Source organism: Trichoderma atroviride, chromosome 6 (assembly GCF_020647795.1).
Source record: "Trichoderma atroviride chromosome 6, complete sequence".
In the NCBI taxonomy this organism is placed as follows: domain Eukaryota; kingdom Fungi; phylum Ascomycota; class Sordariomycetes; order Hypocreales; family Hypocreaceae; genus Trichoderma; species Trichoderma atroviride.
In genome coordinates this window covers 2,118,749-2,135,590 of record NC_089405.1, presented here as the reverse complement: position 1 = coordinate 2,135,590, position 16,842 = coordinate 2,118,749, and the positions used below count along the sequence as shown (strand labels likewise).

The 16,842-nt window shown below is 50.9% G+C and overlaps 6 protein-coding genes across 6 annotated transcripts; 1 reads left to right on the top strand and 5 right to left on the bottom strand.

Moving 5' to 3' along the window:
• Positions 1-225: 225 nt before the first annotated feature.
• Positions 226-2,743, bottom strand: TrAtP1_011293 (uncharacterized protein; the record flags this gene model as incomplete). Its single annotated transcript, XM_066115054.1, has 6 exons — positions 226-300; positions 355-1,007; positions 1,130-1,516; positions 1,573-1,886; positions 2,062-2,182; positions 2,713-2,743. 6 exons carry the CDS (start codon positions 2,741-2,743, stop codon positions 226-228), a joined length of 1,581 nt encoding a protein of 526 aa, XP_065971152.1.
• Positions 2,744-3,198: 455 nt separating this feature from the next.
• On the bottom strand, positions 3,199-3,528 carry TrAtP1_011292 (uncharacterized protein; the record flags this gene model as incomplete). Its single annotated transcript, XM_014084487.2, has 1 exon — positions 3,199-3,528. One exon carries the CDS (start codon positions 3,526-3,528, stop codon positions 3,199-3,201), a length of 330 nt encoding a protein of 109 aa, XP_013939962.1.
• Positions 3,529-5,176: 1,648 nt separating this feature from the next.
• Positions 5,177-7,300, bottom strand: TrAtP1_011291 (uncharacterized protein; the record flags this gene model as incomplete). Its single annotated transcript, XM_014084486.2, has 4 exons — positions 5,177-5,691; positions 5,753-6,348; positions 6,433-6,570; positions 6,624-7,300. 4 exons carry the CDS (start codon positions 7,298-7,300, stop codon positions 5,177-5,179), a joined length of 1,926 nt encoding a protein of 641 aa, XP_013939961.2.
• A 3,867-nt stretch (positions 7,301-11,167) lies between these two features.
• On the top strand, positions 11,168-11,587 carry TrAtP1_011290 (uncharacterized protein; the record flags this gene model as incomplete). Its single annotated transcript, XM_066115053.1, has 1 exon — positions 11,168-11,587. One exon carries the CDS (start codon positions 11,168-11,170, stop codon positions 11,585-11,587), a length of 420 nt encoding a protein of 139 aa, XP_065971151.1.
• Positions 11,588-12,316: 729 nt separating this feature from the next.
• TrAtP1_011289 (uncharacterized protein) lies at positions 12,317-12,789 on the bottom strand. Its single transcript, XM_066115052.1, has one exon. The coding sequence runs from the start codon at positions 12,657-12,659 to the stop codon at positions 12,336-12,338; it is 324 nt and encodes a 107-aa protein (XP_065971150.1). The 5' UTR covers positions 12,660-12,789; the 3' UTR covers positions 12,317-12,335.
• Positions 12,790-15,226: 2,437 nt separating this feature from the next.
• Positions 15,227-16,732, bottom strand: TrAtP1_011288 (uncharacterized protein). Its single transcript, XM_014084485.2, has 3 exons — positions 16,488-16,732; positions 16,333-16,432; positions 15,227-16,266 (listed from the first exon to the last, which is right to left on the bottom strand). Exons 1-3 carry the CDS (start codon positions 16,611-16,613, stop codon positions 15,536-15,538), a joined length of 957 nt encoding a protein of 318 aa, XP_013939960.1. The 5' UTR covers positions 16,614-16,732; the 3' UTR covers positions 15,227-15,535.
• Between the last annotated feature and the right edge of the window lie 110 nt (positions 16,733-16,842).

Sequence of the window (16,842 nt, the reverse complement as noted above, 5' to 3'; positions counted from 1 at the left end):
CATGTATCGTGGTATAGAGCTTGAAAAAGTTATCAAATCGTTGTTTCCCGTAACTTTCTTTTTTTTTTGTCCTGCCCAAATCATGTAGAGAATTATCATGGACCGTAAATCAATGACAAAAACAAAAGCTGCCGAGGTTCTCTGAGAGCATTGATTCCAGCTCTCTGCAGTTCTCCATCGGTGAACGCTGTTGAAAGGCAAACCGGATCAAAATGGTTACAGTTGTCATACTCCAACCATTCCAGGGCCATAGCTTGATTGGCGCATAGCGCTCGGGTAGGGTGGCGTATTGCCTGAGCTCTGCACAGTTGTTAGAATTTACTTGGCAGCATCATAATCCAAGATTTGGCTTGCCTTCTTGCGGCGCTTCTGGCCTCCTTCACCTTCCCCCGTAGAGTAGCCTGTTTCTAGGCCAGTGTCGTCGTCGGGGAAGCCTTCGCCATATCCTTCATAGCTGCTATCGCCGTATGACCGCTTCTTGATGCTCCGCTGAGGTCGTGCGGGATTTTGGCCGGGTAACAATTGAGACTTGGGCCTGCTCATGGCGGCCGCCCCAGACATGGATATCAGGGGCGTGTTTGGCGCCGTAGGTTTCGCGGACGGTGCCTTGGAACTATCACCATTAGATGGGCCAATATCCCCCAACACTGAGGAGTCCCAAAGAGACTTCGGCACCTGGCCCTTAGCCAAAGTCAGCGCGCGACCCAAGGTTGATTTGGTTACATCTGATAAGCCATCCATGAGAGATCGACCCTTGACTTGATGGACGTTCCATTCATGGTCGGGAACCTGCAGCATGGATAAAAAGTCTGAGGGTGCGTCGTCGTTCTTCTTTGCAACATCAAAGTGTCCAGTGACGCCCAGTCGCTTGATGTGCCCCTTATACGTCTTGCGAAGCGCGTTCTTCTCGCCGTTTGGCTTTTCTCTGGCGACTTCGGTGGCCAGATCGACCAAGTCGTACATCTCATAAAGATCTTCCGATGTCCTAGGAAAAGACTCGGGATGCGCTAAAATGATAGCAGTGTCAACAAAGCAAAGATCTCAGAACAACAAAAACGTCCCAACGACTGTCGAGATCCCGTCTTCCAGGGGCGGAGGAGCGAGACGAGGGCAGCGGAGGGAGTCTTACGAGATTGAAGAAGGAGATATTTATGGCCGACATCTCGGTGCAGGTCTTCAATGGCGAGCTTGTAGTCGTCCACGTGAGCCTTTTTCAGCTCGCGGTCGTCGCCTACATCTTCGAGAGGCCGCTTTCGCTTGTGCGGCGAATCGTCGAGCATCATGGAGTCCAGCTGGGAGGAGCCGTTGACGCTGTGTGCGGGAGTCGGCAAAGTCGTCGTTCCTGTTCCTGCAGCGGCCACAGAGCCGGATGAGCCGAGAGAGGGATCCGAGGAGGTGGCGGGCGAGAATTGCGAGGGGCTTTGGGGAGTCTGGGGATGGAACGACATCATGAACAAAGTCTCCTCGCGAGAAAACCGAAGTGGCGTGTCGCGCCAGGCCAGCGGCCGAGATGTCGCTGCGCTACGGGGAAAGGGCCTTGGTTCAGGCGGGCGGCGTCATACACTCGTATACTCGTGACAGAATGCCTAGGCTCAGATCCCTCGCGCTCTGGCGATGGTTGACGGCGATGCCTGCGCACAGAAACAGGTCCCGTGTTGGCGAAAGAAGAGGAGCAGCCGGCGCCTTCAGGGTTTTTCGCTGCCGTAATCGGTAGGGGGCGAGAGACGGTGGATCGCTCGAGGAAATTCGCCGCGGCGCGAGGCGGATGCGAGAGAGCGGATGGCACGCACAAAATCGAGTCGCGGCGGTCGTCAATCGTCGATTCGGCGGGCTGGCAGGGAGGGCGATTGCAGGGCGACGCTGGCGATGGTTGAAGCGGTTGAGGGCTGGGAGATGATGAAGCAAAAGGTGGAGTTGGATGGAGAAGGCAAAAGGGAATTTCCGAGCCTGAAAGACGAGGCAGTAGCAGCGAGAGCGCAGGGCGGGCGGCACCGCACAGCGCAGCACAGGCCAAACAGGCGCTGGCTTGCAAGGGCTGCCTTTCTTGGCTAAAAGGCTCACTAGCGGCTGTCAGCACTGAAGCCGTCGGCGAGCACAGAAGGGCTGGCGCTAAGCTCCAGCGGGTTGGTTCCCTTGAAGCGGAGGGTCCGTTTGGGGGAGCGCGTGTTGCCGAGGGCCTGGCCTGGTGCCGTTGTAAGGAACGGAAACGCTGGGGGCGTGACAAGCAGACCGGGCTGGCGCTTAAATGCCCTGACGCTCTGTCAAATCAGTGACCACGGCCGGTGTATCCTTTGATGAATCAAAGAAACGCGCTCTGTGTTGCTGGTGTACATTCCTGCTTGTTTTCCTCTTTGGGCTGCAGTATTACTACAATTGCTACTATTGATCTTAGTACTTCGCAGTCCATCATCTCTGGGCAAAAGGCCTGCGACGGCATGTGCCTGTATGCATGTCTTAGTTCTCTTCCAGCGAGTGAAAACTCACCGTTGCCACCGCAAGTCCCGCTCTTCTCCGCCCTTTTCTTCGCCAAAACAGTCAATCACCAGCCCTCAGCTTCGCAAACGGTGTCTTGATTCTCGACGATTAAACGCTTATGTAGCCGAGCGAGTCAGTTGGCTCGTGGCGAGGTAGCAACCGGAATTACCTGCTAAATCCTGGAGAAAGGACGTGCTTCTACTGTATAGCTGATGCATAGGTGCCTTTCTCACTCACAGGCTTTACGGATCTCTTCGTGTGTGTTCATATCTAGCCAGCCTCTGTCTACACAAAGTATTTCCATTGTCTTCCCCCTCATCTTTAGGCACTGCGAAACATACACCCACTCGTATTGAGTCTTATCGCGTACCGATGTACAACTTCTTACCACCACCGTATCACACACCGCAACCGCTGTATGCCCGCTAAAAATCAATTCCTGCCGTATCCGTAAAAGTTCCATTTGCATCACAGGATAAGTCACATGATATGCGGGGCCAACGAGATTCTCGGCAAGGCTGCAAAACCGAAACTCCACGTCCCCCTCTTAATCTTTTTCTCTTTCTTTTTCTTCTTTTTCTTCAAACAAACGACCAGCAATCGATGAAAAAAACACGCCGCCGGCCCTGTTCTGATCACTCAGCGACAAGCACGATGCTGCCCGACGATACCTCGATGCCTGGTCCAGAATGCACTTTTCAGCAACCTTGCCTAAAACCATCATCACGAGGGCCCCGTCTGTGTGGCTACCATGATGCGATGATGACCTGATGCAAGTGACATATTACTCTCAGAACAACTGTATAGTTGAAGAAGGATCTGTTGGGTACAGTGGTAGATGAAGACGGGAGGATAGAGAATGGCCACAACGCGGCTCTCGGTTGCGTTTTGTGCATTTGTGCGTGTGTGTGATTGTATTGCCATCTTTGATCGATTTTTTTTCACCTTTCCGTGACTCACCAAATGGATGCGATGCTCTCCTTTCATACACGCGCACATAACCATGAATTGAGGCGCTGCGCCCTTTTGTATTGCCGTCTCTTTGATTTCCATACTTAAATAATCAAGGTAAGCTTTTTCCTGGCATGGATAGACTTGATTTTACCTACACCCTTTATTCAATTCGATACACCACTCCTCCATCATGATGACACCTTTACATCTGGTAAACCTATCTACCTTGATGCTGTTTTCTGGGAGTTTTGAATAGTTTCTTTTTTTACGATTCTTTTCAAAACATCCGTCAACCACTTGGCTGCAGGCGGAAAATCTAGGCTTGACTGATTTTGCAATGGTTTTATATAGAACAAGGAAATTGGCTAGTCTTCGTAAATTGCATACTAACTCAAGTCATTCATTCAGGTGAGCCTATTATACCGAGCAATATTGATCAACCTTTGTGAGACGTGTATCCCAGACATCGAAAGTTTAATTTTACTCTGGTCGTTATCCAAGGCACAGGATATCCAAAGCATATATGATGACTCGCCATTTCAACGATTACTGAAAAGGGAATCTCATCGTTGACGCGGAGATGAAAACGGAATAACGTTGGATGGCGTATTCTTCAACCACTTCACAGTCAGACGTCAAAATCTACGACAGCGGTAAAACATTGTTTTATGCAATGGCTTATGTATATTGTCTCATTGCCATATCTTCGCCCAGCGACGGGTAGCATCCGGCTCCCAAGAAAGTAAATATATATATATATACATATACACAGATGAATGAAGAAGAAGAAGGTGAAGAAGAGAAGAAGAAGAGAAGAAGGAAAGAGGAAGTTGAGAGAGGAAGAAGTAGAAAGAGAGAAGAAGAAAAATTGCCTGCCACACTTCAACGTGTCCAAAAATGTCCCAAAGCATAACCCTCAAGGCAAGGGGGAGAAAAGGGTATGTCCTTGTAATCTATACAAATGAACAGAAAGAATGAAAACAACAGGAAAGAAAACAAAAGAGGAATAAGGGAGAGAGAAAAGAAAGGAAAGGAAAAGAAAGAAAGGAGGAATAAAGAGCAGTCGAAGAAAATAAGGCCGGATGTTAAAGAATAGAAATTGCGTTGTTCTGCTCCCGCCAACTCTAAGAGGGTATTTGGTGTCTCAAATTCTCTCAATTTCCGTATATGATCCCGTCGTCGTCGCTCCAGGTCAATTGTTTTCCCTTTTATATGTGTATGGTTTTTTTCCCCATATATAAACGTCAGCCTCGTTGTTGCAAAAAAAAGGTATAGCTTTGGTCTTTGCAATAATCCAAGCTCTAATATGGTAGTGCCTGGTGTAAATCGACTTCGCTTTGGCGGTGCGTAGACACTGGCTTTCTCAAAAGCCGATAAATAGCTTCTTCGCCGTTTTTCCGGCACCTGCCGAGCCTACCTGGCTCGTCCGTAATACATTCCCATAGCATCAATCATTTGCTGTCCGACTCCAAAAGGGACAAAAGAGGTAGAAAAACAGGGAGAACGTGAATCAAGTTAAATGGGGATGGGCAACGTTGACCTCATCCATGCTACCGCTAGCCAAATCAAATGCAAATGCATCATAATCGCTCCCCTTTCGCAAAACCGATCTGTCCTTCTTATTGCTTCTGGTTGTAGACATCCAAGTAACTTCACAATTGTGATCTTTGAAATTGGTGTTGTGGTATAGACTTGGCTTCGTTTCCTTGGCCATTCTATAATCCACAGAGAAAACGTAGACTTGACTTCATCTTGTGTTATGATGTGAAGGAGGTCTCGGCCTATCCAAGGGTGAGGCTTCCCCTCTGTGGGCTGCATACCCTCGATGCTGGTGATCTGCATAATCAGCTGCTCCACTGGTATACATGCTTCTTGCTTCAGTTCGAGTATCTTGGCCATTCACGCCGCTCGGCACAGTTTGAGAGAATTCAGTTGTTCCTGTATGATCTTGATAGCTTCTTGCGTTTGGTTGGCCACCCGACGCTCGTGACAGTGGACCTGCCAGAGAAGGCGTCAGTGGAGCTGTTAAAGGCGCAGCTCCGTAGCTGGCCTGATATGTTGCAGAGGCTCCATATTGCGATGAAGGTCCGGTTAATCGATGGCCATTTGGCTGAGGAGAGTGAATCGGTCGATATTGGTCTGTCGTGTTTAGTGGCAAAGAAGCTGAGGCGGCTCGAAGTCGAGACCCATTCTCTGGAGTCTGTTGATAGTTCGGATAGCTTAATGCCGTCGGCGATGGTTGTGCGTTGTTATTGCCTTGAGCTTGATAAGTAAGTATTAGTCTGAGGGCTTAAGCAATTTCACGTTTTTGAACTCGACTCACTCGTGTAAGGACTCCGATCAACACTCCCCGCGTTGCTAGATGTATGGTTTACTTGATTTGACTGATAGACCAAGTGAGGTCTATCAGCTGCACTGGAGTGTGCATTCGGACCTGAATACATATAATACGATTGTAACGATTCAGACCTTGGTCTCGTTGACTCTCGACCGTGAAAGCCTTGAAGTGGCCTAATTGCATGACGATGCGCTTCCAGAGATCCGTGAGGCCCGGCACTTCCGTGTGGAGGGTAGCGGTCAGTCGTGTGTGGTGATATTGGTGACATTACTCCAGACGAATTCACTGCATTCGGAGCATGAAATCCGATACTGCCAAACGATGGGGTTAGTCCGGTTGGTGACATATGCTCTGGTGCATCTTGACCACGCCGAACATCCACCATTAGAGGCCTCATTATCGATCCATTCGAATACTGAGCGTGCGAAAAATCAACTGGTTGCGCTAATGGCAGAGGCATTCCATGAACCGCGCCGTATGGTGAGTGCAAAGCCTGCACGTTATCAAAATCATCCGGAACAGCCCTCATTTTAATCATTCGGTCACGATCATCGGCATTGAGCCTTTTAATCTTCGCACGTCTGACACAATTGTTAGATCTCCATACAAGCTTCAATCCTCTCTTCCAAGCTCTTGAGAAATTCCTTTTTTTGGGCATATCTTACCTGTTTTGAAACCACACTTGCACCTGTCTAGGGCTCAATCCGGGTATTTCTCTAGACAGTCGCTCCCGATGCGCAGCATCAGGATGAGGCTGCTTTGCGAACTCGCTCGTTAGGAATCTCGTTTGTTGATGGGTAAGTCTTTGCCGGTATGTTAGTGCTTTATTCGTCACCAACAATATCCAGAATCCTACCTAAAGCGCTTCATCTTCCGGCGGGCCGCCACTCGTTCTGCTGTAGTTTGCAGTAGCGAATCTGTTTCTTCCTCCGCCATGTCCTCATCAAGCAAAGCATCCTCCGCATCGTCACTCGGCACTGCCATGGATTGATCATCTGGTCTAAACGTATTTGAAGGGTTGCCTAAATTTTTGGACATGGCCGTTGCTGCATTGATATGGTTCGAAGGCGCGGGGAGTCTAGTAGCATCTCTACCAGGCGTGAGCGATTCGTCTAGCAGAAGCGAAGCCGTCTTCATGCCTCTCGCTTCATCCTTTCTCTCTGATGGTTCTGCCGCTCGGGAAGGATAAGTGGTGTCCTCTGCTCCTACACGATAAATGTTATGGCGTGAATCAGATGGCAGCGCCGGTTGTCTATCAGTCTGGGCTTCCAGCCGAAGAGTCCCGTTCCCTACCACGGGCTGTGGCTGGAATACTCCCGAGCTGGCATGGTTCGATTCTGAAGATTGAGTATAGACCGACCCGGTGGGTTGCGGCAGATAGGGATACTGCCCTTGCCAGTCTGGCTGAGCTGAAGTCGAGGCGTCGTACGGGTCTGACATGCGTGAACTGGTTGGTACTTTGCCAGAGGGAGGGAAGTATTTGCCAAAGGACCAGTGGCTATGTTCAGAGTCTGAAGGTCTAGTGACGAGCATTGGAATATGTTTTTGGGTCTTCGGATGAACAGGCACCAGTAGAGCCACCCAGGCGTCTTCTTCGACAAATACTTGAAAACTCTGCCAACATCAACTCGATACGAGGTCGATAAAGCCGCCGGCAGGCTGTTGATAGATCCAAGCTCCGAAATAGGTAAACAGCTTACGAGTTGTTGATAGATACTCCGTGGTAACCGACAATAGTAGCAGGTGTTACTGTTTGACTTGTTCCTTCTGTTCGAAAATATTGTAGACCGGAAACTAGGAAGGAATCAACCTCATCAAGTGACTTATCACAAAGAACAAGCTTAGTTATGCTGAAGAGCAGCTGCACGAAATAAAGGTCGTGCGGATTTGATCTGATCAGGATTGAGGGGGCGGGAACTCTTCGAAAAGAGGCTGCCTTTGATGTCGCCCAGCGGGAGTGCTGCAATACAGTGGACGTATCCCTTTGGCCGAGTTAGTCAGGACAGAAGTAGGTAGTTAGCCGCCTGCAAGAGCGAGAGAGCCAGTGATCAAGCCCCCCCCCTTGTCAAAGCAAAGTTAGAACGTGAGTGGCTATCCAAGCCCAGGTCGCAAGACTGATTTGAAGGGGTAGCATCTGGCTTAGTTCCAGGTTCCACGAGGTAGGATTGGGGATATACTACTTGTATGGTGACATGAGAGCTCGAGGACCAGATACTACCAGGCGCTTTGAGTGGGGTCAAACATCGATATGGGTGTAATCGATGGTCCTGGAATCATCAGCTCGCATATATGCCTCGTACAGGTATGAGGTGCTGGGTCCTCTCCAGATGCTGGTAGGGTGGCCGACTTTTCCCAAAGCCTGTAAGCTCCAGATCTTGTCAGAGGCCAGAGGAGGTACTCGTAATATCTGTAGGGAGGGGTGTCAGAGAATTGTCCGGACAGAATACGGCAAAAATGGAGGCTGCCGCTAGGTACAAGTGTTGATGGAGAAGAAGCTGTGGGGGGGTGTCTCCGTACCTGGTACCTGATGAAGGAGGATGGGGTGGGCAAGCAGATATGCAGCTTGGAAGCTTCTTGATTCGAAAAGCCGCACTGTAATAATGGGCCAGCTACAGAGCATGCACTATAACCCTTGCGGTTGTCGGTTGAGCTACCAGGAGTCTTCCGTGTTCCAAGATCGGGAAAGAGGGCCCGCTACCAGGAAGGGTATAATTGAGAACGGCCCCTTGTCTGCTTCTTGGTCGAATTGCTACAGTACCTACTACGACTACTTCGTGGTCTTAGTATCAGTACATGTAGCCAACTACAAAGTATAATGTCATGACTTTAGTGAAAAGCGAGTGGCAACAACTTACTGTCTATGGCATTCTTTCCATCTATCCAGCTGAGAAGGGTGATGGACGATGAGAACGAGAAAGCTCTGCTGCGGGTAGCAGTAGAGCAAGCCAAGTAGGTACGAGCATCCTAAGATTTTGCGCGTCCGCGTAGGAGGGGGAGTGTTCAGAGGCGCCGATGCAGTGATCCGATGCATATTCTTGCTTCGGGTATGCAAAATCAGACCCATCAGGATACGACGGTCGGTCCTTTGCCTGCACGAATCTGAACACCTCGACTACTGCAGTATGCCATCGAGACCGCCGACGCCAACAGCGAGATACGTCCGCGCGCAAGCACAAGCTGAAATGGCCTTTTCATTAGCCAGCATTTTTGCATGTTTGACAAGGTTCATAACAAAGGTGAAAGTCAAACAGCAGCAGAGGACGAAATGGAATGGACTACCAGACGGCACCTCGGCTGGGCTATTCCATGCTCCTGGGAAGCAGCAGCACGTTGTTCTAAGTCAACTCCACAGACGAACGCATGACCGTCGCTCAAGGCGTGTTTTGGTACTGACGAGCTCTTCGACGGACCACAGAGTCCATTGTAGTCGAGAGCATGTACAACGGGCAAGGGGCTAAAGGAACGCAAAGGGTTGACGCCCGGGGGCGCGCATATCGGTGAGCATGGGACCGCCATCGAGGACAGGGGGTCGCCAGCGGCAAGCAAGCAACAAGAATCCGCAAGGGCCTTGTAAGTGGGGGACCGCCACAATTTCGAATGCAGGTAATAGTTACAGAGGATCAGGTAGCAGTGGAGCTGTGGTCTTCTGGCGTTCAATCAGAAAGAACAGCTATAAAGGATGTAAAGGCGGATGTCCTTGGCCATTGTCCTTCTGCCGCAACTGGAAGATGGTGGCAGCAGCACTAATATGCCCAGCCTCGTTTCGCCTGCTCATGCAGACAATCAATTGGGCTAGGAGAACATGTGAAGCGGATGACGCTTGGAAAACTGCAGCACCGATGCAGCTCAGGTATCCACACCTCCTCCCGAGCGTGGCGTAATGGCGCTAGAAGTCGTCTCGCAGCAGTTGTGCCTAGCACATGCGTCGTTGGCTCTCATACGATGGAGGCAAGGCAGACGGCATTTGCGGCCAGGGCTCTCGTTGGATTCTCATCTTGGCTTGGATCAGGCTGAAGCGGGAAAGCTGCATCCCTCGGTCTGACCACAATGGTCAATGGCGAGGGGGAGGGGGAGGAGCATCGGCACCGACATTGGAGCAACACAGTTGGTTTGCCGTTTTATAAGAGCATCGCCAGGATATCAATCTAGACATGGATTCATTAGTGAGCGGAAGAATTACAGGGCAACGCTAGTACTGCCCGGACATCAATCTAAGAGTCACAAGCCTTGCTCATGGAGGCATGTACAGTATGTGCAAGTACGAAGTATTCAGGCCATGCTTTGTAGGAAGTGCTAATACATAGGCTGAGAATGGCTATGCGCCGGTGCAACCGGGCCAGACTTGGTGGGGCCAGCTCAAGCCGCAAGATGTGGCTCGTTGAAAGTGCTCATTCCGCGTAGCATTGCCGTCGTGTGGGTATTTGATGTACATGCGTTACCTGCCTGCATTTAGTCAACCGTGTAGACACCAGCGCGATAATGCACGGAGCTTAGTCGCCTCAACTAGGAGGTCTGTCTAGTCGCAGCAGCACGTCTATGCCAGCAGCAGCCGTACTATTTTGATGAGTATACTCGTACTGTAGCAGCAGTGCTCGTAATACAAGTACTCTTGCTGCCGTATCCTGCTGTTTCATCCCAAACCGGGGTGGCTTGACAAACTCACGTTTCTAGCTTCCTCAGGGGTAGTTGCAAACAGAAGACTCAAAAATGTCGTTGGCCTCGGTAATTGGCAGGCCCACGGCTTGTTGAATCGTTGTTTTACTTTGTATATCCCGTTTTGGCAGACATGTAACAGCCAATCGTAAAGTACTAACGGTCTTCAGCCAACCACTGCCTATTCCTAGTAAAATCACATCAGCGTCAGCAAACGCCCATGAGCGGAACAAGCATGTTCCCGTAAACCCAAGGCTTACAAGCACTATATACGCGCATGCGTATGTGGAATTTGTTCGTACAATTTAAGGCTGTAGGAACTTCAATGTCGCGCAGATATTTTGTAATGAAAGGAGGAGACGCCATGTCGTTTCAAGAATGCCTTAGCAGCAGTGGATCTCTGGGTCCGGGCGGCTTATGCTGTCAACGGAAACAGGAGTGAGATTCTAGAAGGAAGAGACGCTCCACCATACAAAGAGCATAATAAGACACCATGAAAGTGAGAAACAAACTCTACTTACTCAAACATCGAGCCGTTTGAATAAGCATGAATTCCAGAAGCACGGCGGCGTGGGGCAATGATTCGGAGGAATGCGGTGATCGATGGTGCTAGTAAGCTGAGTTGCCAGCTATCAAGCAGTGGCAAGCATATCGTACTGAGTATATGAGTAGAGACCTGCAGGTCAGACCATAGGCCCTCGCGAATCTGTCAGGCCGCCGCCGCCGCCCCTGTTGAAACAGCTGCGCATGATTGGGAGTAGCTCTTCTTGTCTTCGTGCTTCGCGCTTCGTGCCTTTGTCTACTGCTGATTGTGTGTGCCAGCAGCAGCAGCAGCAGAGACGTCGCACACGGCACGGCACAGCCAAGACGAGATATCGCATAGTCCCTGGTGAGGATCACTCGAAGCTTGCAGGCCTCTCCTGCTCAATCGTTGACGCATCTATAAAGTCATCATATATTACAGAGCAGCATCTGCTCGGCGGAACAAAGACGCACGTTGTATCTATTAGGCAAGATCCGACCACATGGCATTTCGTGCCAGGTCTCGGATGGCCGCCGGCCACGCGGACGCAAGCTGCCACCATGTCGGAAGTGGGAAAGCCTCAGGGCCACTTGGCTCGCTGGGCATGGGTCGTCGTGTTTGACGCGGCGGGTCTGGCGGTTTAGAACTGGAGCTCTGGTGGTTCTGCTCCCTGTCTGGAAGATGGGAAAAAGCACCCCGGCCAGCTGTGGCACGACTGTGCGGAGAGTTCCTGGATGCCACTGTTGTGAAGCAGCTAGAGAGTGAATGGATCGCCCGATGGCCCATGGCAGGACGCGACGATTGAGAGCGGCCGAGCTGGCATTGTCGCCCTCGTCGTCCTCGTCGTCGTCGTCTTTCTTCTTTCTTCTCTCCTTTCGTTTCTCCCAATGCTCCCAGCGCTCGCAGAGTGTGTAGAGGCTGGCAGTCGGCACTGTCCTTGTAGATCGCAAGTCGACAGGAGGAACAGATAAGAGTGGAGTGGATGCAGTAAAGAACCGGCTTTGGTCGTGGTTTTCCGTCAGGTGCATACGGCTGTGTGCATATATGGAGCAAGCTGCCTTGACTGTCGCGTCCTAACAAGGTATGATAAAGTATTATCTCGATTCTCCGAAGGTTCATGGTGGAAGAATACAACCTAGCAGGGCCTGGGGTGGTAGCTTAGCAGGAGCGGCACGAGGGCGGTGCCGTCTGGTACCTGTACCAGGACAGAAATAGCCTATTAATATCAGCAGGCACTCTGTACCAGCACTAGAGCCTTTTCCACCACTTAAATCACGACAGCCACTGTACTTTGGAAGCAGCTCCAACCACAGCAATGCAACACGCCGTCTGCATGATACTTGAAGCTGGCACACCATTCGTCAATCACTTTCCAACTGCTATTACCACCCATCAGGACGGCCAAGGGATCCGGAGCAAGGCCAGACCAGGCAAGAAAGAAGAAGACCAGAAAACACGACGAAAGCGAGCAAGGCTGCGCCGGGGGAGGGTGCACGATGCAGATGCAGCAGACGAGATATCGACACTCCCCCGAGACCCAGAGGACAAAGGACCGTTGAGCCAGGCACCCGGCTTGCTTTGTACCTCTACCTTGCGCCCCTTGGCATGCATGGCTGGCCGCGTGAAATTTTCAGGACCTCTCGCGTAGCCTCGCGTTGCTGTCTTTTCCCCCGCGCCAGACACCTTGCCAGCCCCGGCCGCTGTCCAGCCGCCCATGCGACGCTCTTTTTCTGCCAGAGCCCAGCTTCTTGCGCGACAAAGCGGGGACCTCTGTTCCAATCGAGGCCCGGACCTTTGCCTCAGTCAGTGCTAGTTCCCGCCCGAAGAGGCTACGGAAGAGAGGCGGATGGAGCAGCCGGGCCTTTCATTTCGAGATGCTACCGCGTGCGGAACGCTGCAGCCACTGCAACTGGTTGAGCTGCATGAGCTGCCGCTGCTGGGACGTTGGAGAGATGAGCAAGCAAGGTACCCGGGCTTTATTAGGGAGAGGAAAAGCAAAGCCTGATGGAGTCTTTGGGAATTCTGTCCCTCTCCTGCACTGTGGGCGGCCTGTCGGACAGCGGCCCTGAAGCGTTCTCGGTTTTACTCCAAGATTGCCCGAGCAGCCAATGGCCGCGGCCTCTCGCGCCTGTTGCTGCTGGTTCTGGACCTGCTGAAACAAGCAGGTGGGTGGTGTGGCGAGGAAGACTGTGGATGGACAGCTGATGTGATGCCTCCAAGTCTAGATATGGGACGGCATGCGGGCGCAGAGTAGCTTGTACTTGGATTCACGCAAGCTTGCTGTTGACAGTAGTGTTATGGCAGCCGGCTTGGAGCTACTTGGGAACAAGCTTCAGCCAGGCACACAAGGTAAGTAAGGTGTGAGAGAACGTGTGCCTCGTCCCCTGTACAAAGTGGTAGTATTGCTACTCTGTGTTCATTCTGCTTTGGTACTAGGTATGTGTACGACAGTACCTATCAGCAGATCCTTCCATGGAGATTCTAGGTATAACCCGCGCGTACTCCAGTAGGAAGAGGGCGCTCCTACCAGGCAGGCAGAGCCTTGCTCAAACATGCTGCAAGCAATCGTGAGCACATGGGCTGGCCACATGCTCCCCTTGGACTAGGCCAGGTCTTTAATCATGGCCTCAGCAGGCGGGAGATCTGCCCCCCCGAGTGGCATAAGGATGCGTAAAAATTTGCAGATTCATCGCTGCAACTTGGCTGCCGTACAGCAAGTGCGGAGCCCACGCCGGTTTATATTAGCCGGAAATCGACATGGCCGCTCAGGAAAGGCTCGGTCCTAGGCTGCAGAAGCTGAATGTTGGGGTAAATGTACGTCGCCCCTTCGGACACCCAACTCTTGGATGTGGCAAACAACGGACGAGCGCCGCTGTCTGTCTGCTCATTTCGGATGGGTCCAGCCAATGTTCAACAATGTGTGAGCCCGCGCATCTAATTTCCGTCCAGCTCCTGCCGAGAGTCGTGATCAAGCCATCCGCGTCACGGTGGAGGAAGGACAATCCTCCAATTCAGCCTCAATTTCTAGAGCAGAACTCGGACGGTTTTGATCCTGGGCGGCGTAGCACCGACCACGGAGTGACATGCCGCCGGTATGACGCGGGCCGTTGCTTGATTGCTCCCCCCTTTCTCTTTCTTGTTCTCTGCCCGAGTTGGAAATTTGCGATGGTGGCTTCGAGCACGGCTAAAATTCCAATCATGTCGAAGGCTGAAGCGAGAATCACAGCCGCTGTGAGTGCTGCATCGTGCATTAAAGCGGCGGCCTATCTTGCCCACCTAATGCTACCGCTCTAGTCTTGCTGCATCTTTGAGAAATTCCCGCGTCTCTGGCCGGATATGGTGTCTACGCGCTGAGATTGCTGCCATCTCGCACCATGAGTGAGACGTTTGCCGTCTGATCGGTAAAACTACTCAGCCTACCTACCTAAAGAACGAGGTAATTGCCGCTTTGTCTCTAAGCGGTCTATCCCCTAATGACTGCGGCATTACGCTACACGCACTACGGTGATCAACAGCAAATACTTCGTATTTCGCAGTGTTGCCGATAGCAGGCACTCGTATCAAAGCTGTAAATTGTCTACACGCCATCGACCGTTATTGTTAGCATAAGGCTTGGTGAGACATGTCGCCAGCCCGATCTTAATCTATTATTAGCCCGCGGATGGCTTCCAAGGTTGCCTAGCGCTGAAACGCTGGGAGCACAGACGCTACCTACAGTGCCTAGGCGCCAGAGTCGTGCCTGTAATGAGCTGGGACAGAAAAAGTACCTGCTATAATAGAGTGGCTGCAACCCATCTATGACACAAATAGCAACTCGTGGTAAAATAAGCAATATATCACGGCAAATCAGCAATATAAAGAAGCCAGTTCGTTCTCCACAGAAGGGCGGTTGAAGATACGCGCCCTGCTTGAGATTATCAGATTTTCGTATGCATGGTTGTCACAGTCACTAGACTTCTGCCGGCATATGCAAGTCAACACACCTCGTAGTCCACCTACATACTGCTGACCGGTACGGCTGCTCAACCTTGCTTTTCATACAGGGTGGTAATATATTACATACTTTGTGGTCACTTGAATAGTCTCGTGACTACGCACGTCAAGTAAGAGATATTGGGGTCTACGACTAAGTTTGCATGAAGCCCTTTCACACTGGTGCTCAAGCATGAGCTTTAGATAAATTATAACAAGTACAACTTGAAAGTTGGATGCCGCGGTTAGATAGATAGATACAGAGTTATTGGGCTTGAGTCAGTCAAGTTGACAAGATATAGTTTTAGCACGACGAATGACTGAATTTGATGCATACTTGATAAGATATGCTTACTACGATGCTCCAAATCAAATGCCCAGATGTATCTGATACAAGGTGTTCAAAAGTACTAGTAGTGAGAATCAATGCATGAGGAATCACCACAGAGTACCTATTCAACACATGTCAAATTGAGGCCTTGAAAAGATTTTCAAGCTTGTTCAAACTTGGAATTTGTACAATTTCCAATTTCCAAATTAAAAAACTATACACTGTAGTCAGTTTTTTTTATTCTAGTTATTGATGCCCTCACATCTTCAAATACAAGGCTTTAGAGCTTTCAGTAGTCGTAGAATCCCTTTCCACTCTTCTTTCCCATCCAGCCGGCATCTACCATCTTTCCAAGCAACACGCTGGGTCGGTACTTGGAGTCCCCAGTTTCTGTGTGGAGGACCTTCATGATCGACAGGCACGTATCGAGACCGATGAAGTCAGCAAGCTGCAGAGGTCCCATGGGGACATTTGTTCCGTTCTTCATGATGGCATCGATTGAGTCTCTGTCACCAACGCCCGTCTCAAGACAGATGATGGCCTCGTTGATATAGGGCATGAGGATTCTGTTTGCGAGGAAGCCGGGAGAATCAGCTGAGACAGAGGTGATTTTGCCCATCTTCTTACAGAATTCAACAGCTGTATCGAGCGTCTCCTTGCTGGTTTGCAGGCCGCTGATGATCTCAACGCCCTTCTGCACCGGGACAGGGTTCATAAAGTGGGTAGAAACGACTCTGGATGAAGCCGAGGTGTCATTAGGATCAGTGGTAGTGGCCGCAGCAATGCTTGTAATCGAGATTGAAGAGGTGTTTGTGGCCAAGATGGCGTGGGGAGGCGCAATCTTTGCCAACTTGCTGAAGATCTCAAACTTGAGCTTGGGGATCTCGGGCACAGCCTCGATGATGAAGTCGACAGATGAGAAGTCCTCAATGTTGGTGCTGGGTTTGAGCAGCGCGCGGGCCTGATCGGCCTGCTCTTGAGTGATTCTTGACTTGGATACATCCTTTGCCAGCAGCTTCTCTGTTATCACATCTGTCAGTATAATGACATCACTCGGCTTACAGCTCGAAAGGAGCTCCAACGCACCAGCAAAAGCAATTCCTTTGTTCAATGCTTGCTCAGAAGCATCAACAACGGTAACGGGAACTTGTGCTCTTTGCGCGGCAACAAGAGCAATTCCCAGACCCTGCCTGCAATGTTAGAGCTTCTTTTCTTTCACATGTAAGAGAGCAACTGCTTACCATCTGGCCGGCGCCGAGGACACCGAGACTCTTGACATCGGCGGCAAGTTGCCTTGGGGTAGAGCTGAAGCAGCGCACCTGGCGCAAAGCTCCCAGCGCCCTCCGTCGAACAATTGAGCTGGCCATGTTGGATTGTGAAGAATAGATGAGAACGGTGAGCTCGTGGGCGGCTAGAGGAGGTATATAGGTAGACGCTTAATATTAACAGCCGCAGCCCGGGTAACCTCGGCCTCGGTCCTTGGTCCACGGCTGCGGTTAGAGCTAAGAGGCAGCTAGAGCTAGAGCGAGAGGTAGAACAGCTTATCGGCTGCCGATGATGATCCGCTTATCAGACCGCGTAAATTGGTTTACTTTT